The sequence below is a fragment of the Hyperolius riggenbachi genome, chromosome 2 (assembly GCF_040937935.1).
Source record: "Hyperolius riggenbachi isolate aHypRig1 chromosome 2, aHypRig1.pri, whole genome shotgun sequence".
NCBI lineage: Eukaryota > Metazoa > Chordata > Amphibia > Anura > Hyperoliidae > Hyperolius > Hyperolius riggenbachi.
In genome coordinates, this window is record NC_090647.1 from 483,973,114 (window position 1) to 483,991,547 (window position 18,434).

The following is an 18,434-nucleotide window of genomic DNA, read 5'->3' on the forward strand; positions in this document are numbered from 1 at the left end:
TCAAAGCGCCGGCGTGGGACGCAGAAGTTCCGGGCCTTGGAGCGCAGAAGAGCCCGACCTGGCAGCCGGCCTGGCCAGGTCAGCCACCGGGAGCCTGCGGAGCGGTGGCGAGGGCACCTCCTGCCTGCCACGGGCTGGAGGAAGCCCCAGGTAAGTGGAATTTGATTTTTATTTTTTACCCACCCTCCCTGAACCTTTCCTTTAAGGGGGTTAAATCCCAGGGTCCTCAAGTGGTTAAGCCACACCCCTGAGCACGCCCCATCACACCCCTAGTCACGCATCCCATAACAATTTCATAAGAAAAATATGTTTTAAAATTCAAACCACAATGGTCCTTTCTATCCGGGTTCATTTTCCTTCATATTAACATTTTTAAAATTAGGAATATTTCAATTTGAAGGATGGGAATAAAGTTTAGAGCCAAACATTTTTTAGTAGAGAAATATATACAGTGGAGGAAATAATTATTTGACCCCTCACTGATTTTGTAAGTTTGTCCAATGACAAAGAAATGAAAAGTCTCAAAACAGTATCATTTCAATGGTAGGTTTATTTTAACAGTGGCAGATAGCACATCAAAAGGAAAATTGAAAAAATAACCTTAAATAAAAGATAGCAACTGATTTGCATTTCATTGAGGGAAATAAGTTTTTGAACCCCTACCAACCATTAAGAGTTCTGGCTCCCACAGAGTGGTTAGACACTTCTACTCAATTAGTCACCCTCATTAAGGACACCTGTCTTAACTAGTCACCTGTATAAAAGACACCTGTCCACAGAATCAAGCAGACTCCAAACTCTCCAACATGGGAAAGACCAAAGAGCTGTCCAAGGATGTCAGAGACAAAATTGTAGACCTGCACAAGGCTGGAATCGGCTACAAAACAATTAGCAAGAAGCTGGGAGAGAAGGTGACAAGTGTTGGTGCGATTGTTCGAAAATGGAAGGAGCACAAAATGACCATCAATCGACCTCGCTCTGGGGCTCCACGCAAGATCTCACCTCGTGGGGTGTCAATGGTTCTGAGAAAGGTGAAAAAGCATCCTAGAACTAAACGGGAGGAGTTAGTGAATGACCTCTAATTAGCAGGGACCACAGTCACCAAGAAAACCATTGGAAACACATTACACCGCAATGGATTAAAATCCTGCAGGACTCGCAAGGTCGCCCTGCTCAAGAAGGCACATGTGCAGGCCCGTCTGAAGTTTGCCAATGAACACCTGAATGATTCTGTGAGTGACTGGGAGAAGGTGCTGTGGTCTGATGAGACCAAAATAGAGCTCTTTGGCATTAACTCAACTCGCTGTGTTTGGAGGAAGAAAAATGCTGCCTATGACCCCCAAAACACCGTCCCCACCGTCAAGCATGGGGGTGGAAACATTTTGCTTTGGGGGTGTTTTTCTGCTAAGGGCACAGGACAACTTAATCGCATTAACAGGAAAATGGACGGAGCCATGTATCGTGAAATCCTGAACGACAACCTCCTTCCCTCTGCCAGGAAACTGAAAATGGGTCGTGGACGGGTGTTCCAGCACGACAATGACCCAAAACATACAGCAAAGGCAACAAAGGAGTGGCTCAAGAAAAAGCACATTAAGGTCATGGAGTGGCCTAGTCAGTCTCCGGACCTTAATCCAATAGAAAACCTATGGAGGGAGCTCAAGCTCAGAGTTGCACAGAGACAGCCTCGAAACCTTAGGGATTTAGAGATGATCTGCAAAGAGGAGTGGACCAACATTCCTCCTAAAATGTGTGCAAACTTGGTCATCAATTACAAGAAACGTTTGACCTCTGTGCTTGCAAACAAGGGTTTTACCAATAAGTATTAAGTCTTTTATTGTTAGAGGGTTCAAAAACTTATTTCACTCAATGAAATGCAAATCAGTTGCTATCTTTTATTTAAGGCTATTTTTTTTGATTTTCCTTTTGATGTGCTATCTGCCACTGTTAAAATAAACCTACCATTGAAATGATACTGTTCTGAGACTTTTCATTTCTTTGTCATTGGACAAACTTACAAAATCAGTGAGGGGTCATAATTATTTCTTCCACTGTACATTTACATAAAGAGGGACAAAGTCCTGAAAGAGGGACAAATGAGGAGGAAAGATGGACAGGGCTCCCAAAGAGGGACTGTCCCTCCAAAAGAGCGACAGTTGGGAGCTATGACATCTAAAACTGCTGGTGAACATTATGCCTAATCATGCCTATGGCCTATTTTACAGACCTGCAGAATAAATACAACCTAATTTTGGTTCATTTGTCCCTTAAAGGGAAGGTTCAAGCAAAATAAAAAAATGAGTTTCACTTACCTGGGGATTCTCCCAGCCCCATGCAGCCATCCTGTGCCCTCGTAGTCACTCACTGCTGCTCCAGTCCCCCGCTGGCAGCTTGGCGACCTCGGAGGTCGGCGGGACGCATTGCGTACATGTTTACGCATTCCCGCTAGTGCAGGAACATTAACACATGCATTTTTACGCGTTACTGGTTCAATGCGTAAATTTTTACGCAATGAACCAGTAATGCGTAAAAATGTATGTGTTAATGTTCCTGCACTAGCGGGAATGCGTAAAAATGTACGCAATGCGTCCCGCCGACCTCCGAGGTCGCCAAGCTGCCAGCGGGGGACTGGAGCAGCAGTGAGTGACTACGAGGGCACAGGATGGCTGCATGGGACTGGGAGAAGCCCCAGGTAAGTGAAACTCATTTTTTTATTTTGCTTGGACATTTCCTTTAAAAAAATCTTTTTCTTCCTAAAACACCTCTACCCTACAAGTCCTGCCATAAAGCCATATAGATGCATATTCTGACTTGATGAAGGCCTGCAATGCCTTTCTGCATGTTGGGTTACAAGGCTCTCACAACAAACAACCAAAACATGGTTTGCCTACTGCTGTAGTGTAAGGGTTAAGATATCTGGCTAAACTGGCTAATTATCGGTTTCCGCTGCCTTTTTTTACCTGCAACGGATTTTTGCAAACATTCTTATAATTCAAATCCGAAACAATTATTCTGAAAACTTGGACACAATTACAAAAAAACAAGTTGAGTCTTAACAGTAAGAAAAAGAGCAACCATAATGTGACACCAAGGTGGGACACCTAAAATGTGAACGTACATACAGGCTGTGTATAGGGGTGGTGCTATAAAACACATCATTAGTAGTGCCTGCCGCCCATATGTAGGTCAGCAATAAATGGGTGGAGGCATGGAAGACATAAGAAGAGCGATAGTAGAAGGGCGTTTTAAATAATTTTTACCACAATAGAAATTCTAGTAAATAATTGTAGATTACCATTTCCATAAATGTAAGGAGAGATTCTCTGTTATTATCCCACTCCTTAGGTAGTTCAGATGCTAGTGGGTACTTGCAGCATGACAACTCGAAAGTTACTTCAAAGCAGTTTCCCCAGAGATAATTGTAGTCCTGCATTCCACCTGCAAAGGGCACAAATTATAGGGTCAGGGGAAAAGATACATTGAGGACCATATACAGGGTGTACACATAATGCCATGTATTCAGGTGTACCTGTAATTAAAGGATAAATGCACATACACCCAAGAAAATCACAATTGATAATGGAGGATCTGACTAGGGAAAATGTAATCGACAAATCCTTCCACCACTTAAGGACCAGAGGATTTTGCTGTGATCTGTGCTGCGTGGGCTCTCCAGCCCACAGCACACTTTGCAGCCAGGGCGACCAGACTCCCCCCCCCCCTTTTTTCCCCACTAGGGGGATGTTCTGCTGGGGGGGATCTGATCGCCGCCCGCTATCTGTGTTTTGCGGGGGGGCTCCTCAAAGCCCCCCTCCGCAGCGATTTTCGCCCTCTCTGCCCTTCCCTCCCTCTCCCTCTGGGATCTCCGTCCTGCGCCGTCTAGGATAGGCTTCAGCATATCAGATGCCGGTGATCCCCAGCCAATCAGAGGCCGGGGATCGCAGATCTACTTTACGGCCATATGATGTAAACAGCAGGGATTTCTTCCCCCGCGTGTTTACATTTCGCCTGCGAGCCGCGATCGGAGGCTTGCAGGCTGTTCACGGAGACACCCTCCGTGAACGGACATAGACAGTTTCCATGTAATACCACTTACGGCCTGCCGACGCCTATCGGCGTTAGGTAGTCGTTAAGTGGTTTTCAATCCCTCAGGAAGCCCCACACTGAAGAGGCCAATTCAAAAGGAGCAAAAAAGTTTTCTACCACTCCATTAGGTTTCCTTATCCTCTATCCTTTCTGATGAATGGGGTAAAACACTATCACATGAGTGTCTTCTCCCAGAATCCTTTGCATCTGTCCCATGATAAAGTGGAACTAAGCTCAGCTCTACCTCTCTGCTCTAAAAGATAAGCCACAGGATTGGCTTTATGGTAAAAAAAAAAAAAAAATCTTCATTACAATTCATGGAAATCCTAAAAATAACTGGATTCATTTTCCAGGGTGCACTGCAAGGTTTAAGCCTCAGGCCCCTTTTACACTGGGACATTTTCATTGCGGTGCGTTACCTTTTTTTACCACAGGGTGACGCTAAAACGATGAAAGTCTATGGGGCCGTTCATACGGGATGCGATGTGATGCACTGGAAGAGGCACATCTGCCACAAGAGCATTGTCGGGCATACTGCGCGGCAACCCAGAAGTCATGCAAGTCTATGGTGATAGATGCGCGGTAGCACTGTGGCATGCATGCACAGAAGCGCATTTTTTAAATGCACTTCCGCTCAATTTATTTTTTCGGCCACAGGAGGCGAATGCTAGGGAGCCTCAGTTCCTGCTTAGCTGTCAGCCAGAAGGGGATTACTGGAAATCCCAGAAGGCTGTTTTTGGTGTTGTGGTGCGAAGCGATCATTGCATCGCACCTAAGGGCTTGTTTCCACTACTCGCAGATTCTGCATGCAGAAAACTGACTCCAATGAATGTCTATGGGCCTGTTTCCACTGAACGCGATTTTTCTGATGCAGATTTCCTATAGGCATTAATTGGAGTCAGTTTTCTGCATGCAGAATCTGCGTGTACTGGAAACAGGCCCTCAATGCTAACGCTGGTTAGCAGTGTGAAATTGGCCTCAGTGCTTACTATATGAACCTACTGATAAGAACTAATTAGGCACTTTAAGTGGCTAAAGAAACAGAACAGTGAATTTCTTCAGCAACTCTCTGTGGAATAAAGACTTTTTATTGTGTGCTGTGCAAGAGTTCAGGTCCACTTTAAGCCTCAGTGGGAGAAATCTTGGCATCAAAGCAAGCAGGGCGCTTGCTTTGATGCCAAGATTTCTCCCACTGAGCATCACAGATTCTCCAACAGATACTACCATTGTATGTTAATAGATGAGACAGTGAATACAGGTCTGTGTTTGAGTGGCAGTTTGTGAGTTCAATTCATAATAATACTATTTTAATAAACCAAAACTTTTAGGCAATATAAATTCTTTATATATCCCCTGAAAATAGACTTATTTTAATTGGGGTATGCTTTTGAGCTGCAGCACTAATCCTTTAGTGTGGAAAAACATCATAATCTTGTTCATGCAACAATAAATCCCACAAACCACAAAGTACTAATTTGATTATTGTTGCTGGTTTCATTTTGCAGTTATTTTGAAACACATTTTTCTAAGCCATTTTCATTATGCAATGTCTTCGACATTATTGTATCTGGTAAACATGTTACAAGTCAGCTTATCCAAACAGTCACATTTACAGAACAAATCCACCCACACACAGTGAGAAAGAAACCACATACTCTGCTGTACAAGGAGATGGAAGCTTGCCTATACAGGCTTAATACAGGAGCATGAATCCAATACCACATACCCAAGCAGAATACACGGTTAGATCCGGCGGCTCGATTAGCCGCCGGATTGACTCCCGCCACATTCCCGCGGCCGCCCGGTTCGACTCCCACCGCGTTCCCGCGGCCGCCCGAATCGATTCCTGCTTGTCCCCGCGGCCGCTTCCTTATCTTTTGCTCGATTTCCGCTATTGGCTCGATTGATAATTTCCGACATGTCCGATCACCGCGCGGATCGATTCCCCGCTGGATACCCTCGGGTGGACAATAGCTGAAATCGAGCGGAAGATAAGTAAGCGCTCGCAGGGACGAGCAGGAATCCGTCTGGGCGGGAGTCGATCCGGCGGCTAATCGATCCTCCGGATCTGACCGTGTATTCCCAGCATAAGAACTCACTGACCACTTGATTGCTCAATTCATTGTCCTTCGTACTCCAAGCTAATTCGCAGGATGACTTGATTGTGAAGTACTTTACAGTTACATTTGGGTTGAAAAAAGTCATAAGTCCATCGAGTTCAAGTAGAAAAAAAGGTCCAACACTAGCCTGCAATAACTAATTATTAAAGTGCAAAAGTTATTACATTATTAATTTATTAATTTATTTATATCGTATATAGGGCCATCTTCTATAGTCCTGTACTGAGTAAGAGGATGAGACACAGAACATTTATATTGCTCTTTTCTCCTGGTAGACTAAAATTGCCAGAGCTGCAGCCACTAGGCCACGCTCTATAGGCAGTAGCAGTGTTAGGGAGTTTTGCCCAAGGTCTACTACTGAATAGGTGCTGGCTTACTAAAGAGGAAGAGCAGAGATTAAAACCCAGGTCTCCTGTGTCAGAGGCAGACTCCTCAAGCAGTACACTATTCAGCCACTGCCGGATAGTGTACTGGTAAAGAAAGAAACATGGGTACATAAAAACAAAGGCATTTCAATACATAAAAACACAGACATTGGTTCACAGGCTGGTGGGCTTCCTAGGTCTCCTTCCCCCTCCTCTTCCCCCCCCCACCACCATTTAATCATGCTCCTGTGAGGGACCCTGCACAGTATTCACAACAGAACAAACTCACCTGTCAAGCCGATGCACTCCCTGGTGTGTCTTTCAGTCTCCCTCTCTGAACACCGCCACCTATTTTCCGTGCCCTGCAGCATGTACATGCGCACATACTGGACAGGCACCAGGTTTTGGAGATGAAGATGGAAGGATACAGACTGGAGGGTGCATGCTGGGTGGACAGGTGAATGCACTCTGCTGCTGTGAGTACTCAGCAGGGGCTCCAGTGAAGCAATATTTGCTTGGGGGGGGAGGGGGGGCAATGCAATTCCCAATCCCTGGAGGACCCATATCCCTTTTCCAGCAAGATCTTTTATCCAGAATAAACAATAATTGTAAGTAATTGTTTTCATCCAGAAATATAATGAAAGTATGATGCACTTTTGGCCTGAGAAGAAGTTAAGCCACTGTGAAACGGTCATCAGGCCATGAACCTTATGGCGACCATTTGGTATTTCCAAACCCAGAGCAATTATTGTGATAAGTATCTACTGTGCAAATATTGCTTCTACATTAATGTTGTGATGCACTTGTATTTTAGGATGAAATAAATGTAGGTTACGTCGCTACATTTGTTCTTGCATACTATTGCTTCATCCTGAGCACATTAACATATCCTAGATGGTTATTGATCACACCCCTGCCTGCCCATCACAGCTGACCACCCTAGCCTGGTCTGTGTGCCTGCCAGTTATTTTGCATTCATGCTCATTGTCTATTGCCCCCATCATAGAATAAGCCCAATTTTGTGGGCAGCCAATGAACTAATCTGTAGGACACTGGCCATGTCCTAGTTCCATTCACTGAAAATTAATATTTTAGTTTTGAGGGGACATACTTGGTTTGGATGACCTGAAAGCATCTTATATCATTGTTCTGTTTACGAGATCTTGGCATCAATGTCTCCCATTCAGTTTACCCATAAAGGGAACCTGTACGGAGTAAAATTATTTAAAATAAACACATGAGGTAACTTCAAATGAACATTACATAGTTACCCTGCTATTAGTTCCTCTCAGAAGCCCACCATTTTCTTCTGACAGTGATCGCTTCAAGTTCTGACAACATTTTGTCAGTATTGAAATATATCAGTTGCTGTCAGTTACAGCTGAGAGGACAACTGATGTGCCAAGTAATGTCTATGTTTCCTTATGGCTCAAGTGGGCGATATGACAGTTTAACAGTGTGCTGACCAGAAAGCTGTTATGGGGTAATGACCATTTTCAAAATGGAGGACAGAGAATTCCCTTGATCACAGTGGACAAACAGGATGCGGGAAAGGAGAAAGAGATCGAGGAATAGACTACACGGGAGGCAAGTATGGTTATTTTAACTTTTAATTTTCAGTTCAGGTTTTCTTTAAAGAGAGAGACTGAAGCGAGTTAAAATCCATGTTTTCAATTTTATTTATGTTAAGCACTATAGCTAATGCTAAAACGCAGCATCCCCGTGGTAAAATGGCAGCTACAGCAGGCTTAGTAGAGGACACATGAAAAATAGGACTCACTTCTGGTGCTCCTGACCGATAATAGGTCAGACAATCAGTTATCCTAACAGCATCCCTCAATAACTTAAAGGGAACCTTAACAGAGGGATATGGAGGTTTCCTTTTAAATAGCAGTTGCCCGGCAGTCCTGCTGACCTCTATGGCTGCAGAGGTGGCTGAATCACACACCTGACAAGCATGCAGCTAATCCAGTCTGACTTCAGTCAGAGCACCTGATCTGCATGCTTGTTCAGGGGCTGTGGCTGAAAGCATTATAGACACAGGATCAGCCGAAGAGTCAGGCAACTGGTATTATTTTAAAAGGAAAAATCCATGTCCTTCTCAGTTTAGGTTCCCATTAATATCGATAATACTAGACAGGCTCCTTTAAAGCCTGTAAAATGTGATTTTGTTTATTTATTCTGCTACACTGTAGGGACTTAAAGTAAACACGTTACTGCGCGCGCACGGCCCTGGCCGCATGCGCCCTCACTCCTGTCTCCCTGGGAGCTTACTGCGCAGACGCAATATGAAGTACGTGGCGGGGAACGGAGGATTCTTCACTGGCAGCGCAGGACAGGATATCTGCAGTGGGCAAATAAAAGCCCCAGGTAAATTATACTTTTTCTTTTTAGATACTGTCACAGAACCCCTTTAACCCATTATGCACCTGCTGTGCAATGCTGCAATTTACATACGTGCATGCCTTGGCGAGCGCCTATGGGCACTACAAGGATATTTATATATATATATATATATATATATATATATATATATATATATATATATATATATACACACATACATATACATATATATACATACATACATATACATATACATATATATATATATATATATATATATATATATATATATATATATATATATATATGTCAGCAGGCAGATCTTAAAATTGATTCTCCATTTTACTGGCAACCAGTGAAGAGTTTGCAGTACTGGGGTGATGTGTGAGCTGCGGGGGGGCATTGGCTAGGAGTCTGGCTGCAGCATTCTGTACTAGCTGTAAGAGGCGCAGAACCTTATCTGTAGATCCGATTAACAGGGCGTTGCAGTAGTCTAGGCGGGAGGATACAAATGCGTGAACCAGGGCAGGTAGGTCTTCAGCTGGGATAAGGGGTTTTATTTTCGCTATATTTCTTAGATGGAAGAAGGAAGACTTGACGACAGCTGATACCTGCTGTCTGAGTTTTAGATTTCCATCCAGGATCACCCCAAGGTTTCGCACAGAGTCTTTATACTGTACAGTATCTCCCCCAATTCCTAGTTTGAGGTGGTGAGCGTTTTGAACTTTATCCATCATGTGTGGACCACCTACCACCAACACCTCTGTTTTGTCAGAGTTCAGCCTCAGCCAGCTGGTGTTCATCCAATTTTGTAAATCCACTAGACACGCATTTATGGATGCTGATGGGTCTTGGGTGCCAGGCTTGAAGGACAGATACAGTTGTGTGTCATCTGCATAACAATGGTATCCTAAACCATAGTTCTGGATTATTTTGCCCAGTGGGAGCATGTAGACTGCAAAGAGTAATGGTGATAGTACAGAACCCTGTGGAACTCCATAGGCAAGTGGCACTGGATTAGAGTAGTGTGTGCCCAGACATACTTGCTGTGTCCTGCCAGATAGGAAGGTCTGAAACCAGCTAAGAACAGTACCCCTTAGGCCACAGTAATTCTTCAGTCGCTGGATTAGTATTTCATGGTCCACAGTATCAAATGCTGCTGACAAGTCAAGAAGAATCAGAATTGAGCAATCACCCTTGTCCCTTGCATTAAGTAGATCATTCATTACTCGGACTAATGCCGTTTCAGTGCTGTGCCTTTTCCTGAATCCTGACTGAAAAGTATCAAAGATGTTGTTATCTGTAAGCCTGGCTTCTAGCTGGTTGGCGACTGCTTTCTCGATAACTTTTGATAGGAATGGTAAGTTCGCCACAGGTCTGTAGTTGGTTACAGAATCAGGATCTAGTGATGGTTTCTTCAGGAGGGGTTTTATGATTGCTTTCTTTAACATTAGACTTTCATATATTTTAGATTTAAATACACACAACTGAAGTAGTTCAAGCCTTTTATTGTTTTAATATTGATGATTTTGGCATACAGCTCATGAAAACCCAAATTTTCTATCTCAAAAAATTAGCATATTTCATCCGACCAATAAAAGAAAAGTGTTTTGAAAACAAAAAAAGTCAGCCTTCAAATAATTATGTTCAGTTATGCAGTCAATACTTGGTCGGGAATACTTTTGCAGAAATGACTGCTTCAATGTGGCGTGGCATGGAGGCAATCAGCCTGTGGCACTGCTCAGGTGTTATGGAAGCCCAGGATGCTTCAATAGCGGCCTTAAGCTCATCCAGAGTGTTGGGTCTTGCGTCTCTCAACTTTCTCCTCACAATATCCCACAGATTCTCTATGGGGTTCAGGTCAGGAGAGTTGGCAGGCCAATTGAGCATAGTAATACCATGATCAGAAAGGCATTTACCAGTGGTTTTGGCTCTGTGAGCAGGTGCCCGGTCGTGCTGAAAAATGAAATCTTCATCTCCATAAAGCTTTTCAGCAAATGGAAGCATGAACCCACTTTTGAACCAGAAACAGCGGCAGAAGCGCCTGAAATTGGCTACAGAGAAGCAGCACTGGACTGTTGCTCAGTGGTCCAAAGTACTTTTTTCAGATGAAAGCAACTTTTAGGGCTAGTTCACACTTGATTTAAAAACGTATCCGTAGCTACGTTTTTTGTCCCGGACGAAAAACGTAGCCACGGATACCAATGTTAAAAATAGGAACAGTACACACTCAAGTTAAAAACGTATCCGCGTGCGATCCGCGGAATACGTTTTTAAACCCGGAACGCTGAGTCCGGACTTGCAGCATTTTTCACGGACCCGTATACACGTACGGGTAGTGAAAATCAATGGGGAAATGGGCCTCCCTCTTCACTGACATTTTGGGACACTGGAAACGGATCAGTTTCCAGTGTCCCATGGTGAAGGAGGGGGCCGCCATGCTGGAGGGGGTAGCAGCCAGGACGGGGGCTGCGGGCAAAGCGGCGGCCAGGGGGGGTCACATCCCCCCCCCCTTGCTCACCTGGGTGTCCCCCGTCCCCGCTCCCCCTCCAGCTCGCATATAATGTAATAATTTGTACCTAAGGAAGTTCGGCGAGCCGGGCACTTCCGCCCACACCGCTCGCCGTCACTTCCTGCGATGCCGCCCACTGAAATACAGAGGGCGACATTGCAGGAAGTGACGGCGAGCGGTGTGGGCGGAAGTGCAGGGCTCGCCGAACTTCATTAGGTACAAATTATTACATTATATGCGAGCTGGAGGGGGAGCGGGGACAGGGGGCACCCAGGTGAGCAAGGGGGGGGGGGGGGGGAAGTGACCCCCCCTGGCAGCCGCTTTGCCCGCAGCCGCCCGTCCTGGCTGCTACCCCCTCTAGCAAAAAAAAAACAAAAAACACGCAAGCGGATCCAAAACGTGTGCTGCAAAAAAGGCAGCACGGATCCGTTTGCGTTCCGGGTTTTGAAAATCGGAGCCCGGACCGCGGATGCGTCCCGCACCCGGAGCTAGTGTGGCCCTAGCCTTACATCTCATTCAGAAATCAAGGTACCAGAGTCTGGAGGAAGACTGGGGAGAGGGAAATGCAAAAATGCCTGAAGTCCAGTGTCAAGTACCCACAGTCAGTGATGGTCTGGGGTGCCACGTCAGCTGCTGGTGTTGGTCCACTGTGTTTTATCAAGGGCAGGGCCAATGCAGCTAGCTATCAGGAGATTTTGGAGCACTTCATCCTTCCATCTGCTGAAACGCTTTATGGAGATGAAGATTTTATTTTTCAGCACGACCTGGCACCTGCTCACAGTGCCAAAACCACTGGTAGATGGTTTACTGACCATGGTATTACTGTGCTCAATTGGCCTGCCAACTCTCCTGACCTGAACCCCATAGAGAATCTGTCAATCAATATTAAAATCATCAATATTAAAACAATAAAAAGGCTTGAACTACTTCAGTTGTGTGTAATGAATCTAAAATATATGAAAGTCTAATGTTTATCAGTACATTACAGTAAATAATGAACTTTATCACAATATGCTAATTTTTTTTTAGAAGATCCTGTAGATGTCACATGTACGATAAATAGGAGCAATTTCATTTTGACTAAAATCTCTGTACACCACTTTAAGGTTTCCTCATACTGTCTCCAACATTCACACCTTGCTCCAGAGCTAGAAAGAAACTGATCTTATCTGATGGTTCCTTCCAAACAGCTGTCCTACAAGGGACAGATGAACTGTAACCCTCACAATCCATATTCCTTCATAATTCATAGTTTTTAGGGTGATACAAACATATGAATCAAAATATTTTTATTAGATATTAAGCTCAGTTTGACACACAAACACACCGACTGATTTCCACACAAATTGCACATATACAAGTGGCATTCTTGATATGACGGATGGGCACAGAGAGATCAGCTAGCCAGGAACTCTGCCAAGATCTTTCTCCCTGAAAGGGGGACTGCCCCCAGCTCCAATTATCGCAGGGCTGGACCTTGCTTGTCATAGCTACTATTGTGGTGAAACCTCTCCCACAGTGTGATGTCATGACAAAGGTCCTGACAGTTTGCTGTCTATGAACTTCTTTGCATTGTGGGAAATAACAGCTTTTTCCAACTGCCAAGCAAGCAGCATCTCCCTCTGTGCATAAAGCTCTCAGTAACGAACATTCCGTACAAATCACCTGGCAGAACTAAAGATGTCGCCATGTGATAAATTTCATAATGTAAATCAGGGAGAGGAAAGATTTTACAATGGGCAAACACTGATTAAATTATCTATAAATGAACATTGTAATAAATGAGCAATTTCATTCATTATGTCATTTTTACTACAGTTCCTCTTTTTTATGGTATTATTGTTAATTTTAAACAAAGTGACACAAAAGAGCAATTCTTTAAAAATGTAATAATGATCCCGATTTCTCTGCGAATAACGAAACTGCATTTTTTCTTCAGTCTATTTGTAACACATCATTTTGTGGAAGAAGAGACAGAACTGATGATTCCCAGATGTAAGCCATAAGGCTCAGGTGCTTAATTTACCACCAGCCAGCTGCAGACATATAAGAGTTTGGAATGGTGTAACAACCACTTTAGTGTCAAATGCTGATGTCAAACTAAATAAATTCTACAATTATAAAACAGGTTTGTTAACGCCTAGCCAGTAAAAATAATAGGAATAAAAAAGGGCTTGTTCCCACCATATATTTATAGGGTACCTGAAAGTGAAATGATGAGATAAAGGTGCATGTACAGTCTCAGTCCTACTTAGAACTAGCCAGTGTTCATTTTTTCTTTTGTCTCACTGTAAGGCCCCATTTCAACGTGTGCCGGTGTCCATCTTGGACAGATGTGCTGATCACACTATGCATCCGAATCCCTATAGCCGCACCATGCACAGCTACAGGGATTCGGATGTGGTATGCTATTAAATGCAGTTGGCACTTCAACCCCCCCAACCCTGATTTCCATAGAATGCGATTCCCCATATGAATTCGCATTCTGTGAATCACCCCTAGTGGAAACTAGCCGTAAAGAGAACCAGAGATGAAGCACCCTCATGTATTTTACTATATATATATATATAATATCAAAGGGAACATGACAGTAAACACCTACTCTGCTCTTGGTTTCATTTTTCACTGCTCAGTCAGTTATCAGCTCTGATAAAATGTCCGACTGAGCATTCAGTCTAGCTTTGCCCGGTAATAATTATAGCTGAGTCAGTCTTCTGTGATGTCTTTTCAAGCCCAAGCCTGCCCCCTCATGGCTCTGATTTCCTGCTATGTATCCTTGTAGCAGGAAAGCAGAGCCACGAGGGGGAAGGCTTGGGCTTGAAAATACATCACATAAGACTGACTCAGCTATAATCATTACGGGGCAAAGCTAGACTGAATTCTCAGTCAGAGTTTTTATCAGAGCTGATAACTAACAGACCGAGCAGTGAAAAATGAAACAAAGAGCAGAGTAGGTGTTTACTGTCATGTTCTCATTGATATATATGGTAAAATACATGATAGTGCTTCGTCTGTGGTTCTCTTTAAGGCCCCATTCACACTTGATACTCCCCAAAGGTTGCACTGCACATTACCTCTGCGGTGCGTCCTAAGGGCTGGTTTACACTCGGAACGCAAATCGCTATTGCAAAGCAAAAGCTGCAGTGAGAATGACTAGATTGGGATCCATTAGCAACAGCGCTTTGCTGATCGCCAGGCCTTTTCAGCACCTAAATATGGTGAACGAAAAGGTGATTCTTATCACCAAAAGCTTTGTGAATAACACATTAGAAAAAAAAAAAAAACAAGTTCAAGCTTTGTGGCACCTTTGATCCATGTCCTGTGTCATCAGTTGAAATCTTGTTTAGCGTTTTCAAGAAATAGGGCATTGTGTTAACAACAGAAACCCATCAGGTGCATTTGAACATGTGGTTCAGGCTTGCCTACCAATCTGATTGGCTGCTGATTAAACCACCTCTGCTTTTCTCCCCTCCAGTTCTCTACAATAACCACTTGTAATTCATACAGATGTCCAGCTTTAACACAGAATAGCATTGTTTCAGCCTCAAAGCACAGTTGTTTACAAGCAAATGGGCATTGTAAACCTCTCTGCATTACTTCTGGCACAACGATACAAGTATCATGGGATGCAGAATAACAGACACTGCCAATGACAAAGAATAAGTTATTAATTAGATCTGTATTCACAGGATTTATATTTGAACCACAAATAAACCACAGCAAGGGGAAAATCAATGTGTTATCGCTTCATTAGATGAATGTCTGCCTTGTATCACATAACAATAAAAAAGGTTAACCAAAGTTTAAACATTATGCTAACATTACTCATGGCAGGGCTGTGACGGCAAACATGATTTAGGCCAATGAATACGTTTTAGCTTGTCACTGTAACAAAGCAAGAAAACCATAGGAAATAGTGGCCAAGACAAATATTTTTTAAGACACAGTTATTTGTGTATTATACAGCCAAATATGATGTCAAGAATGTTAATAGGCTCAAGTCTTGGGAACTGATCATTCAGTACCAGTAATTTTCCATCCCTCAGTCTTGACACAGTATGTTGGGTCTATGGTGATACTCCTGGGCTGTGGATTACTGAAGCACATAAGTCATAATGGACGATGGGCCTGGAATGGAAAATGTGTGCATAACCAGGGCCGGTTCTAGACTTTTTGCTGCCTGAGGCAAACTTGTGAGGTTGGAGTCGGTACAAACATAATCCAACTACTCAGTTGAAACCACTGCCTCAGACTACAGGTACCCAAAAACTGCTCTGACTCCTCGACTCAAACTCCACAGCCCTGATTTTAAGCACAGGTTTTACAGCAGATCTGCACAAATCTCAGGAGCCAGGTGCTAAACAGTTAGACTATTCCCATCTGCAGCAGTTGGACCATGTAAGGATAGCGGGAGCAGGCAGTCTAGAGTCAGCTTGGATGGTCCCTTGTGGTCCCTGCTGGAACCCTGGGTGGGTGCGTTTCATCCATTGGCTGTACAGGAAACTCGTTGACCTCTCTGGCAAGATGTGCCGCCCGCTTAAAGGGGCACTATGGTGACAATTTGTAAAATTTTAAATATGTGCAAACAAACAAATAAGAAGTACGTTTTTTTCCAGAGTAAAATGAGCTATAAATTACTTTTCTCCTATGTTGCTGTCACTTACAGTAGGTAGTAGAAATCTGACAAATGCGACAGGTTTTGGAATAGTCCATCTCTTTATGGGGGGATTCTCAGGGATTTATTTTCAAAAGCAGTTAGTGAATGGCAGTTACTCTGTCCAACTGCCAAAAAAACTGTAGCGAGCAGGGAAGCTGGCCAGCATCATTGTTTAAATCATTTTTAGGGAATTTCTTTATAAAGAATAAAAGCCTTGCTGAGAATCCCCTATGGAGAGATGGACTAGTCCAAAACGGTCGCTCGTCAGCTTTCTACTACCTACTGTAAGTGACAGTAACATAGGAAATTAATTTATGGTTCATTCAATCTTGAAAAAACGTACTTCTTCTTTGTCTGTTTGCACATTTTAAATTTTACAATTTTTCGCCATAGTGCCCCTTTAACTACAACGGATCCAATGGAATTGTTGCAAACTGACCAGTGTGAACGGCTGCCATTCTTAAAATAGGATCCGTTCCGTTCAATGTCACTCTTGGGATGCGAAAAAAAAATAAATGTCCGTTTACTGCTAAAGTGGGAACACAGCTGGCGACTAACTTGAGCTTTTCTCAAATGTTGCCGATGCAACTGGCTCCTGAAAGAGAAAAAAACATTGTACTTCACCCTGAATTTGACAAGCTAGATTTCTGAATTCCATAAAAATTTGGCCACGACTGACCAGTTAGGTGAATCCTTGTGGTTTACATCATATACTGGTTTCTTGGGCAGCAACAGTAGTAGGATTACTTGTAAAAAAAAAAGCGCCGTGCAAGCCTGACAAACAATAAAAAAAAACAAAGAAACGCACCTTCTATGTATTTAGAGAGCTTAGCCAGTCTAATCCCCCCCCTCATCTGTGTCTAATCACAACTTGTTATTTGATCCCTCCCTGTGTCACCTGACTGCCACGGCAGGTAATCTCATTGGAAAGCATAGAATCTTAACAATATGTCTGCTTCCAAAAAAGCAGGAAGTAGAAACAGCGCAGATTTATTTTAGGATTTGTATTAGCTGTAACAAAGAAGTGTTTTTCTTAAAAGTTTATTATGCTGTTGCATATCTTTTTTAGAGCAGAGATAAAGTTCTGAGTTCAGGTCCGCTTTAACTGTTGTCCAAAACTAAAATAATCCAGCAAAGCACCGTCGTGATGAATAAAGATGTAGCATAGATTTGTGGCGTTTTTGAAGGTATCAGATCATATACATGAAGCAATGCACAGCGTAGAATCAGTCATCATGTGAAGATCACGGATATTCAAAGGCAGTCAGTGGGATGAGGAACTTTGTATGAGGCAACCGCATAACTTGGCAAACAACTTTGAAGGTAAAATAAATATATACAAGGAAAGAAACTTCAGATCAAACAGAATAACGAGGTGACCTTTAAACATATCCGCCCATTATGCACACCACAGTTAACATCTGGCTCTGAAATACTTCATGGCTCAGTTATGATCAAACACAACTTGCTACATTGCTGTTTACCAGACACACATTTCCACTATACTGAGCTCGTCAAGTTAATAAAAAAAAAAAAAAAACAAGTGTCACCTAGATACAAAGGACTATCTCATTTTTGAACTCATAATTGCCAGTTATATTATTACTAATAGCATTATAAAGTGCAGCACTTCACTTTTATTATAAGTCGACCACAAAATTTGACCAAGTACCACAAAATAATGACTCAAGTATAAGTCTACCCAGCAAAGTTAATGGCTGTTCTTGGGGACCAGGAAGAATTAACAGCTGCATTTGGGGAGCAGGAGGGGTTAATGACGGCACTGCATCAAGTATTGCAACCATTAACACCTCCTGGCCCTTAAGTGCAGCCAATAACTCTTCGAGGCCCCCAAGTGCAGCAATTATTCACTCCCCGCTTTAGTAAGCCGTGCAGCCCAGTATCTTCCCCCTGCCCTTTCCTTGATAATTGTTGTTGCCAGGACTTCCACACCTGTGCTTTCTTAGCATTTCCTTTAGCAATAAAGTGTCACTTACCATGGGGTAAATTAGTGCTAATGGGAATGTCACAAACAGTACACACATTACCCAGTGGGCTCAGTGAGGCTCAACACACATCAAACAATCTTGGTTTTACAGATTTACCAAATTATGTAGTATAAGGGCCAACAGATTGAAAATACCTTGAATGTTTGATTGGATAAGCTCTTATACTACATGAAAGTGGTAAGATTGAACAATCAAGATTGTATGGTGTGTGTTTAGTCTTTCAGCTACTGGTTGGTAATGGGTGCCTCTAAAATCTTATATGAAATGTAAGCTATACAAAGTGGTGCTTTTCCCAAGCAAAAGGTGATGGTGGGAGGGGGGTTATAAAGCATGCTGGTT

The 18,434-nt window shown here is 43.2% G+C and overlaps 1 protein-coding gene across 1 annotated transcript in view; it reads right to left on the reverse strand.

Moving 5' to 3' along the window:
• Positions 1-18,434, reverse strand: part of CPD (carboxypeptidase D) — a 159,822-nt gene that overhangs the window by 75,994 nt on the left and 65,394 nt on the right. The window contains exon 3 of the mRNA XM_068270312.1: positions 3,296-3,438. Within this exon, the coding sequence (XP_068126413.1) occupies positions 3,296-3,438 (143 nt within the window). The remainder of the gene's footprint in view (positions 1-3,295; positions 3,439-18,434) is intronic.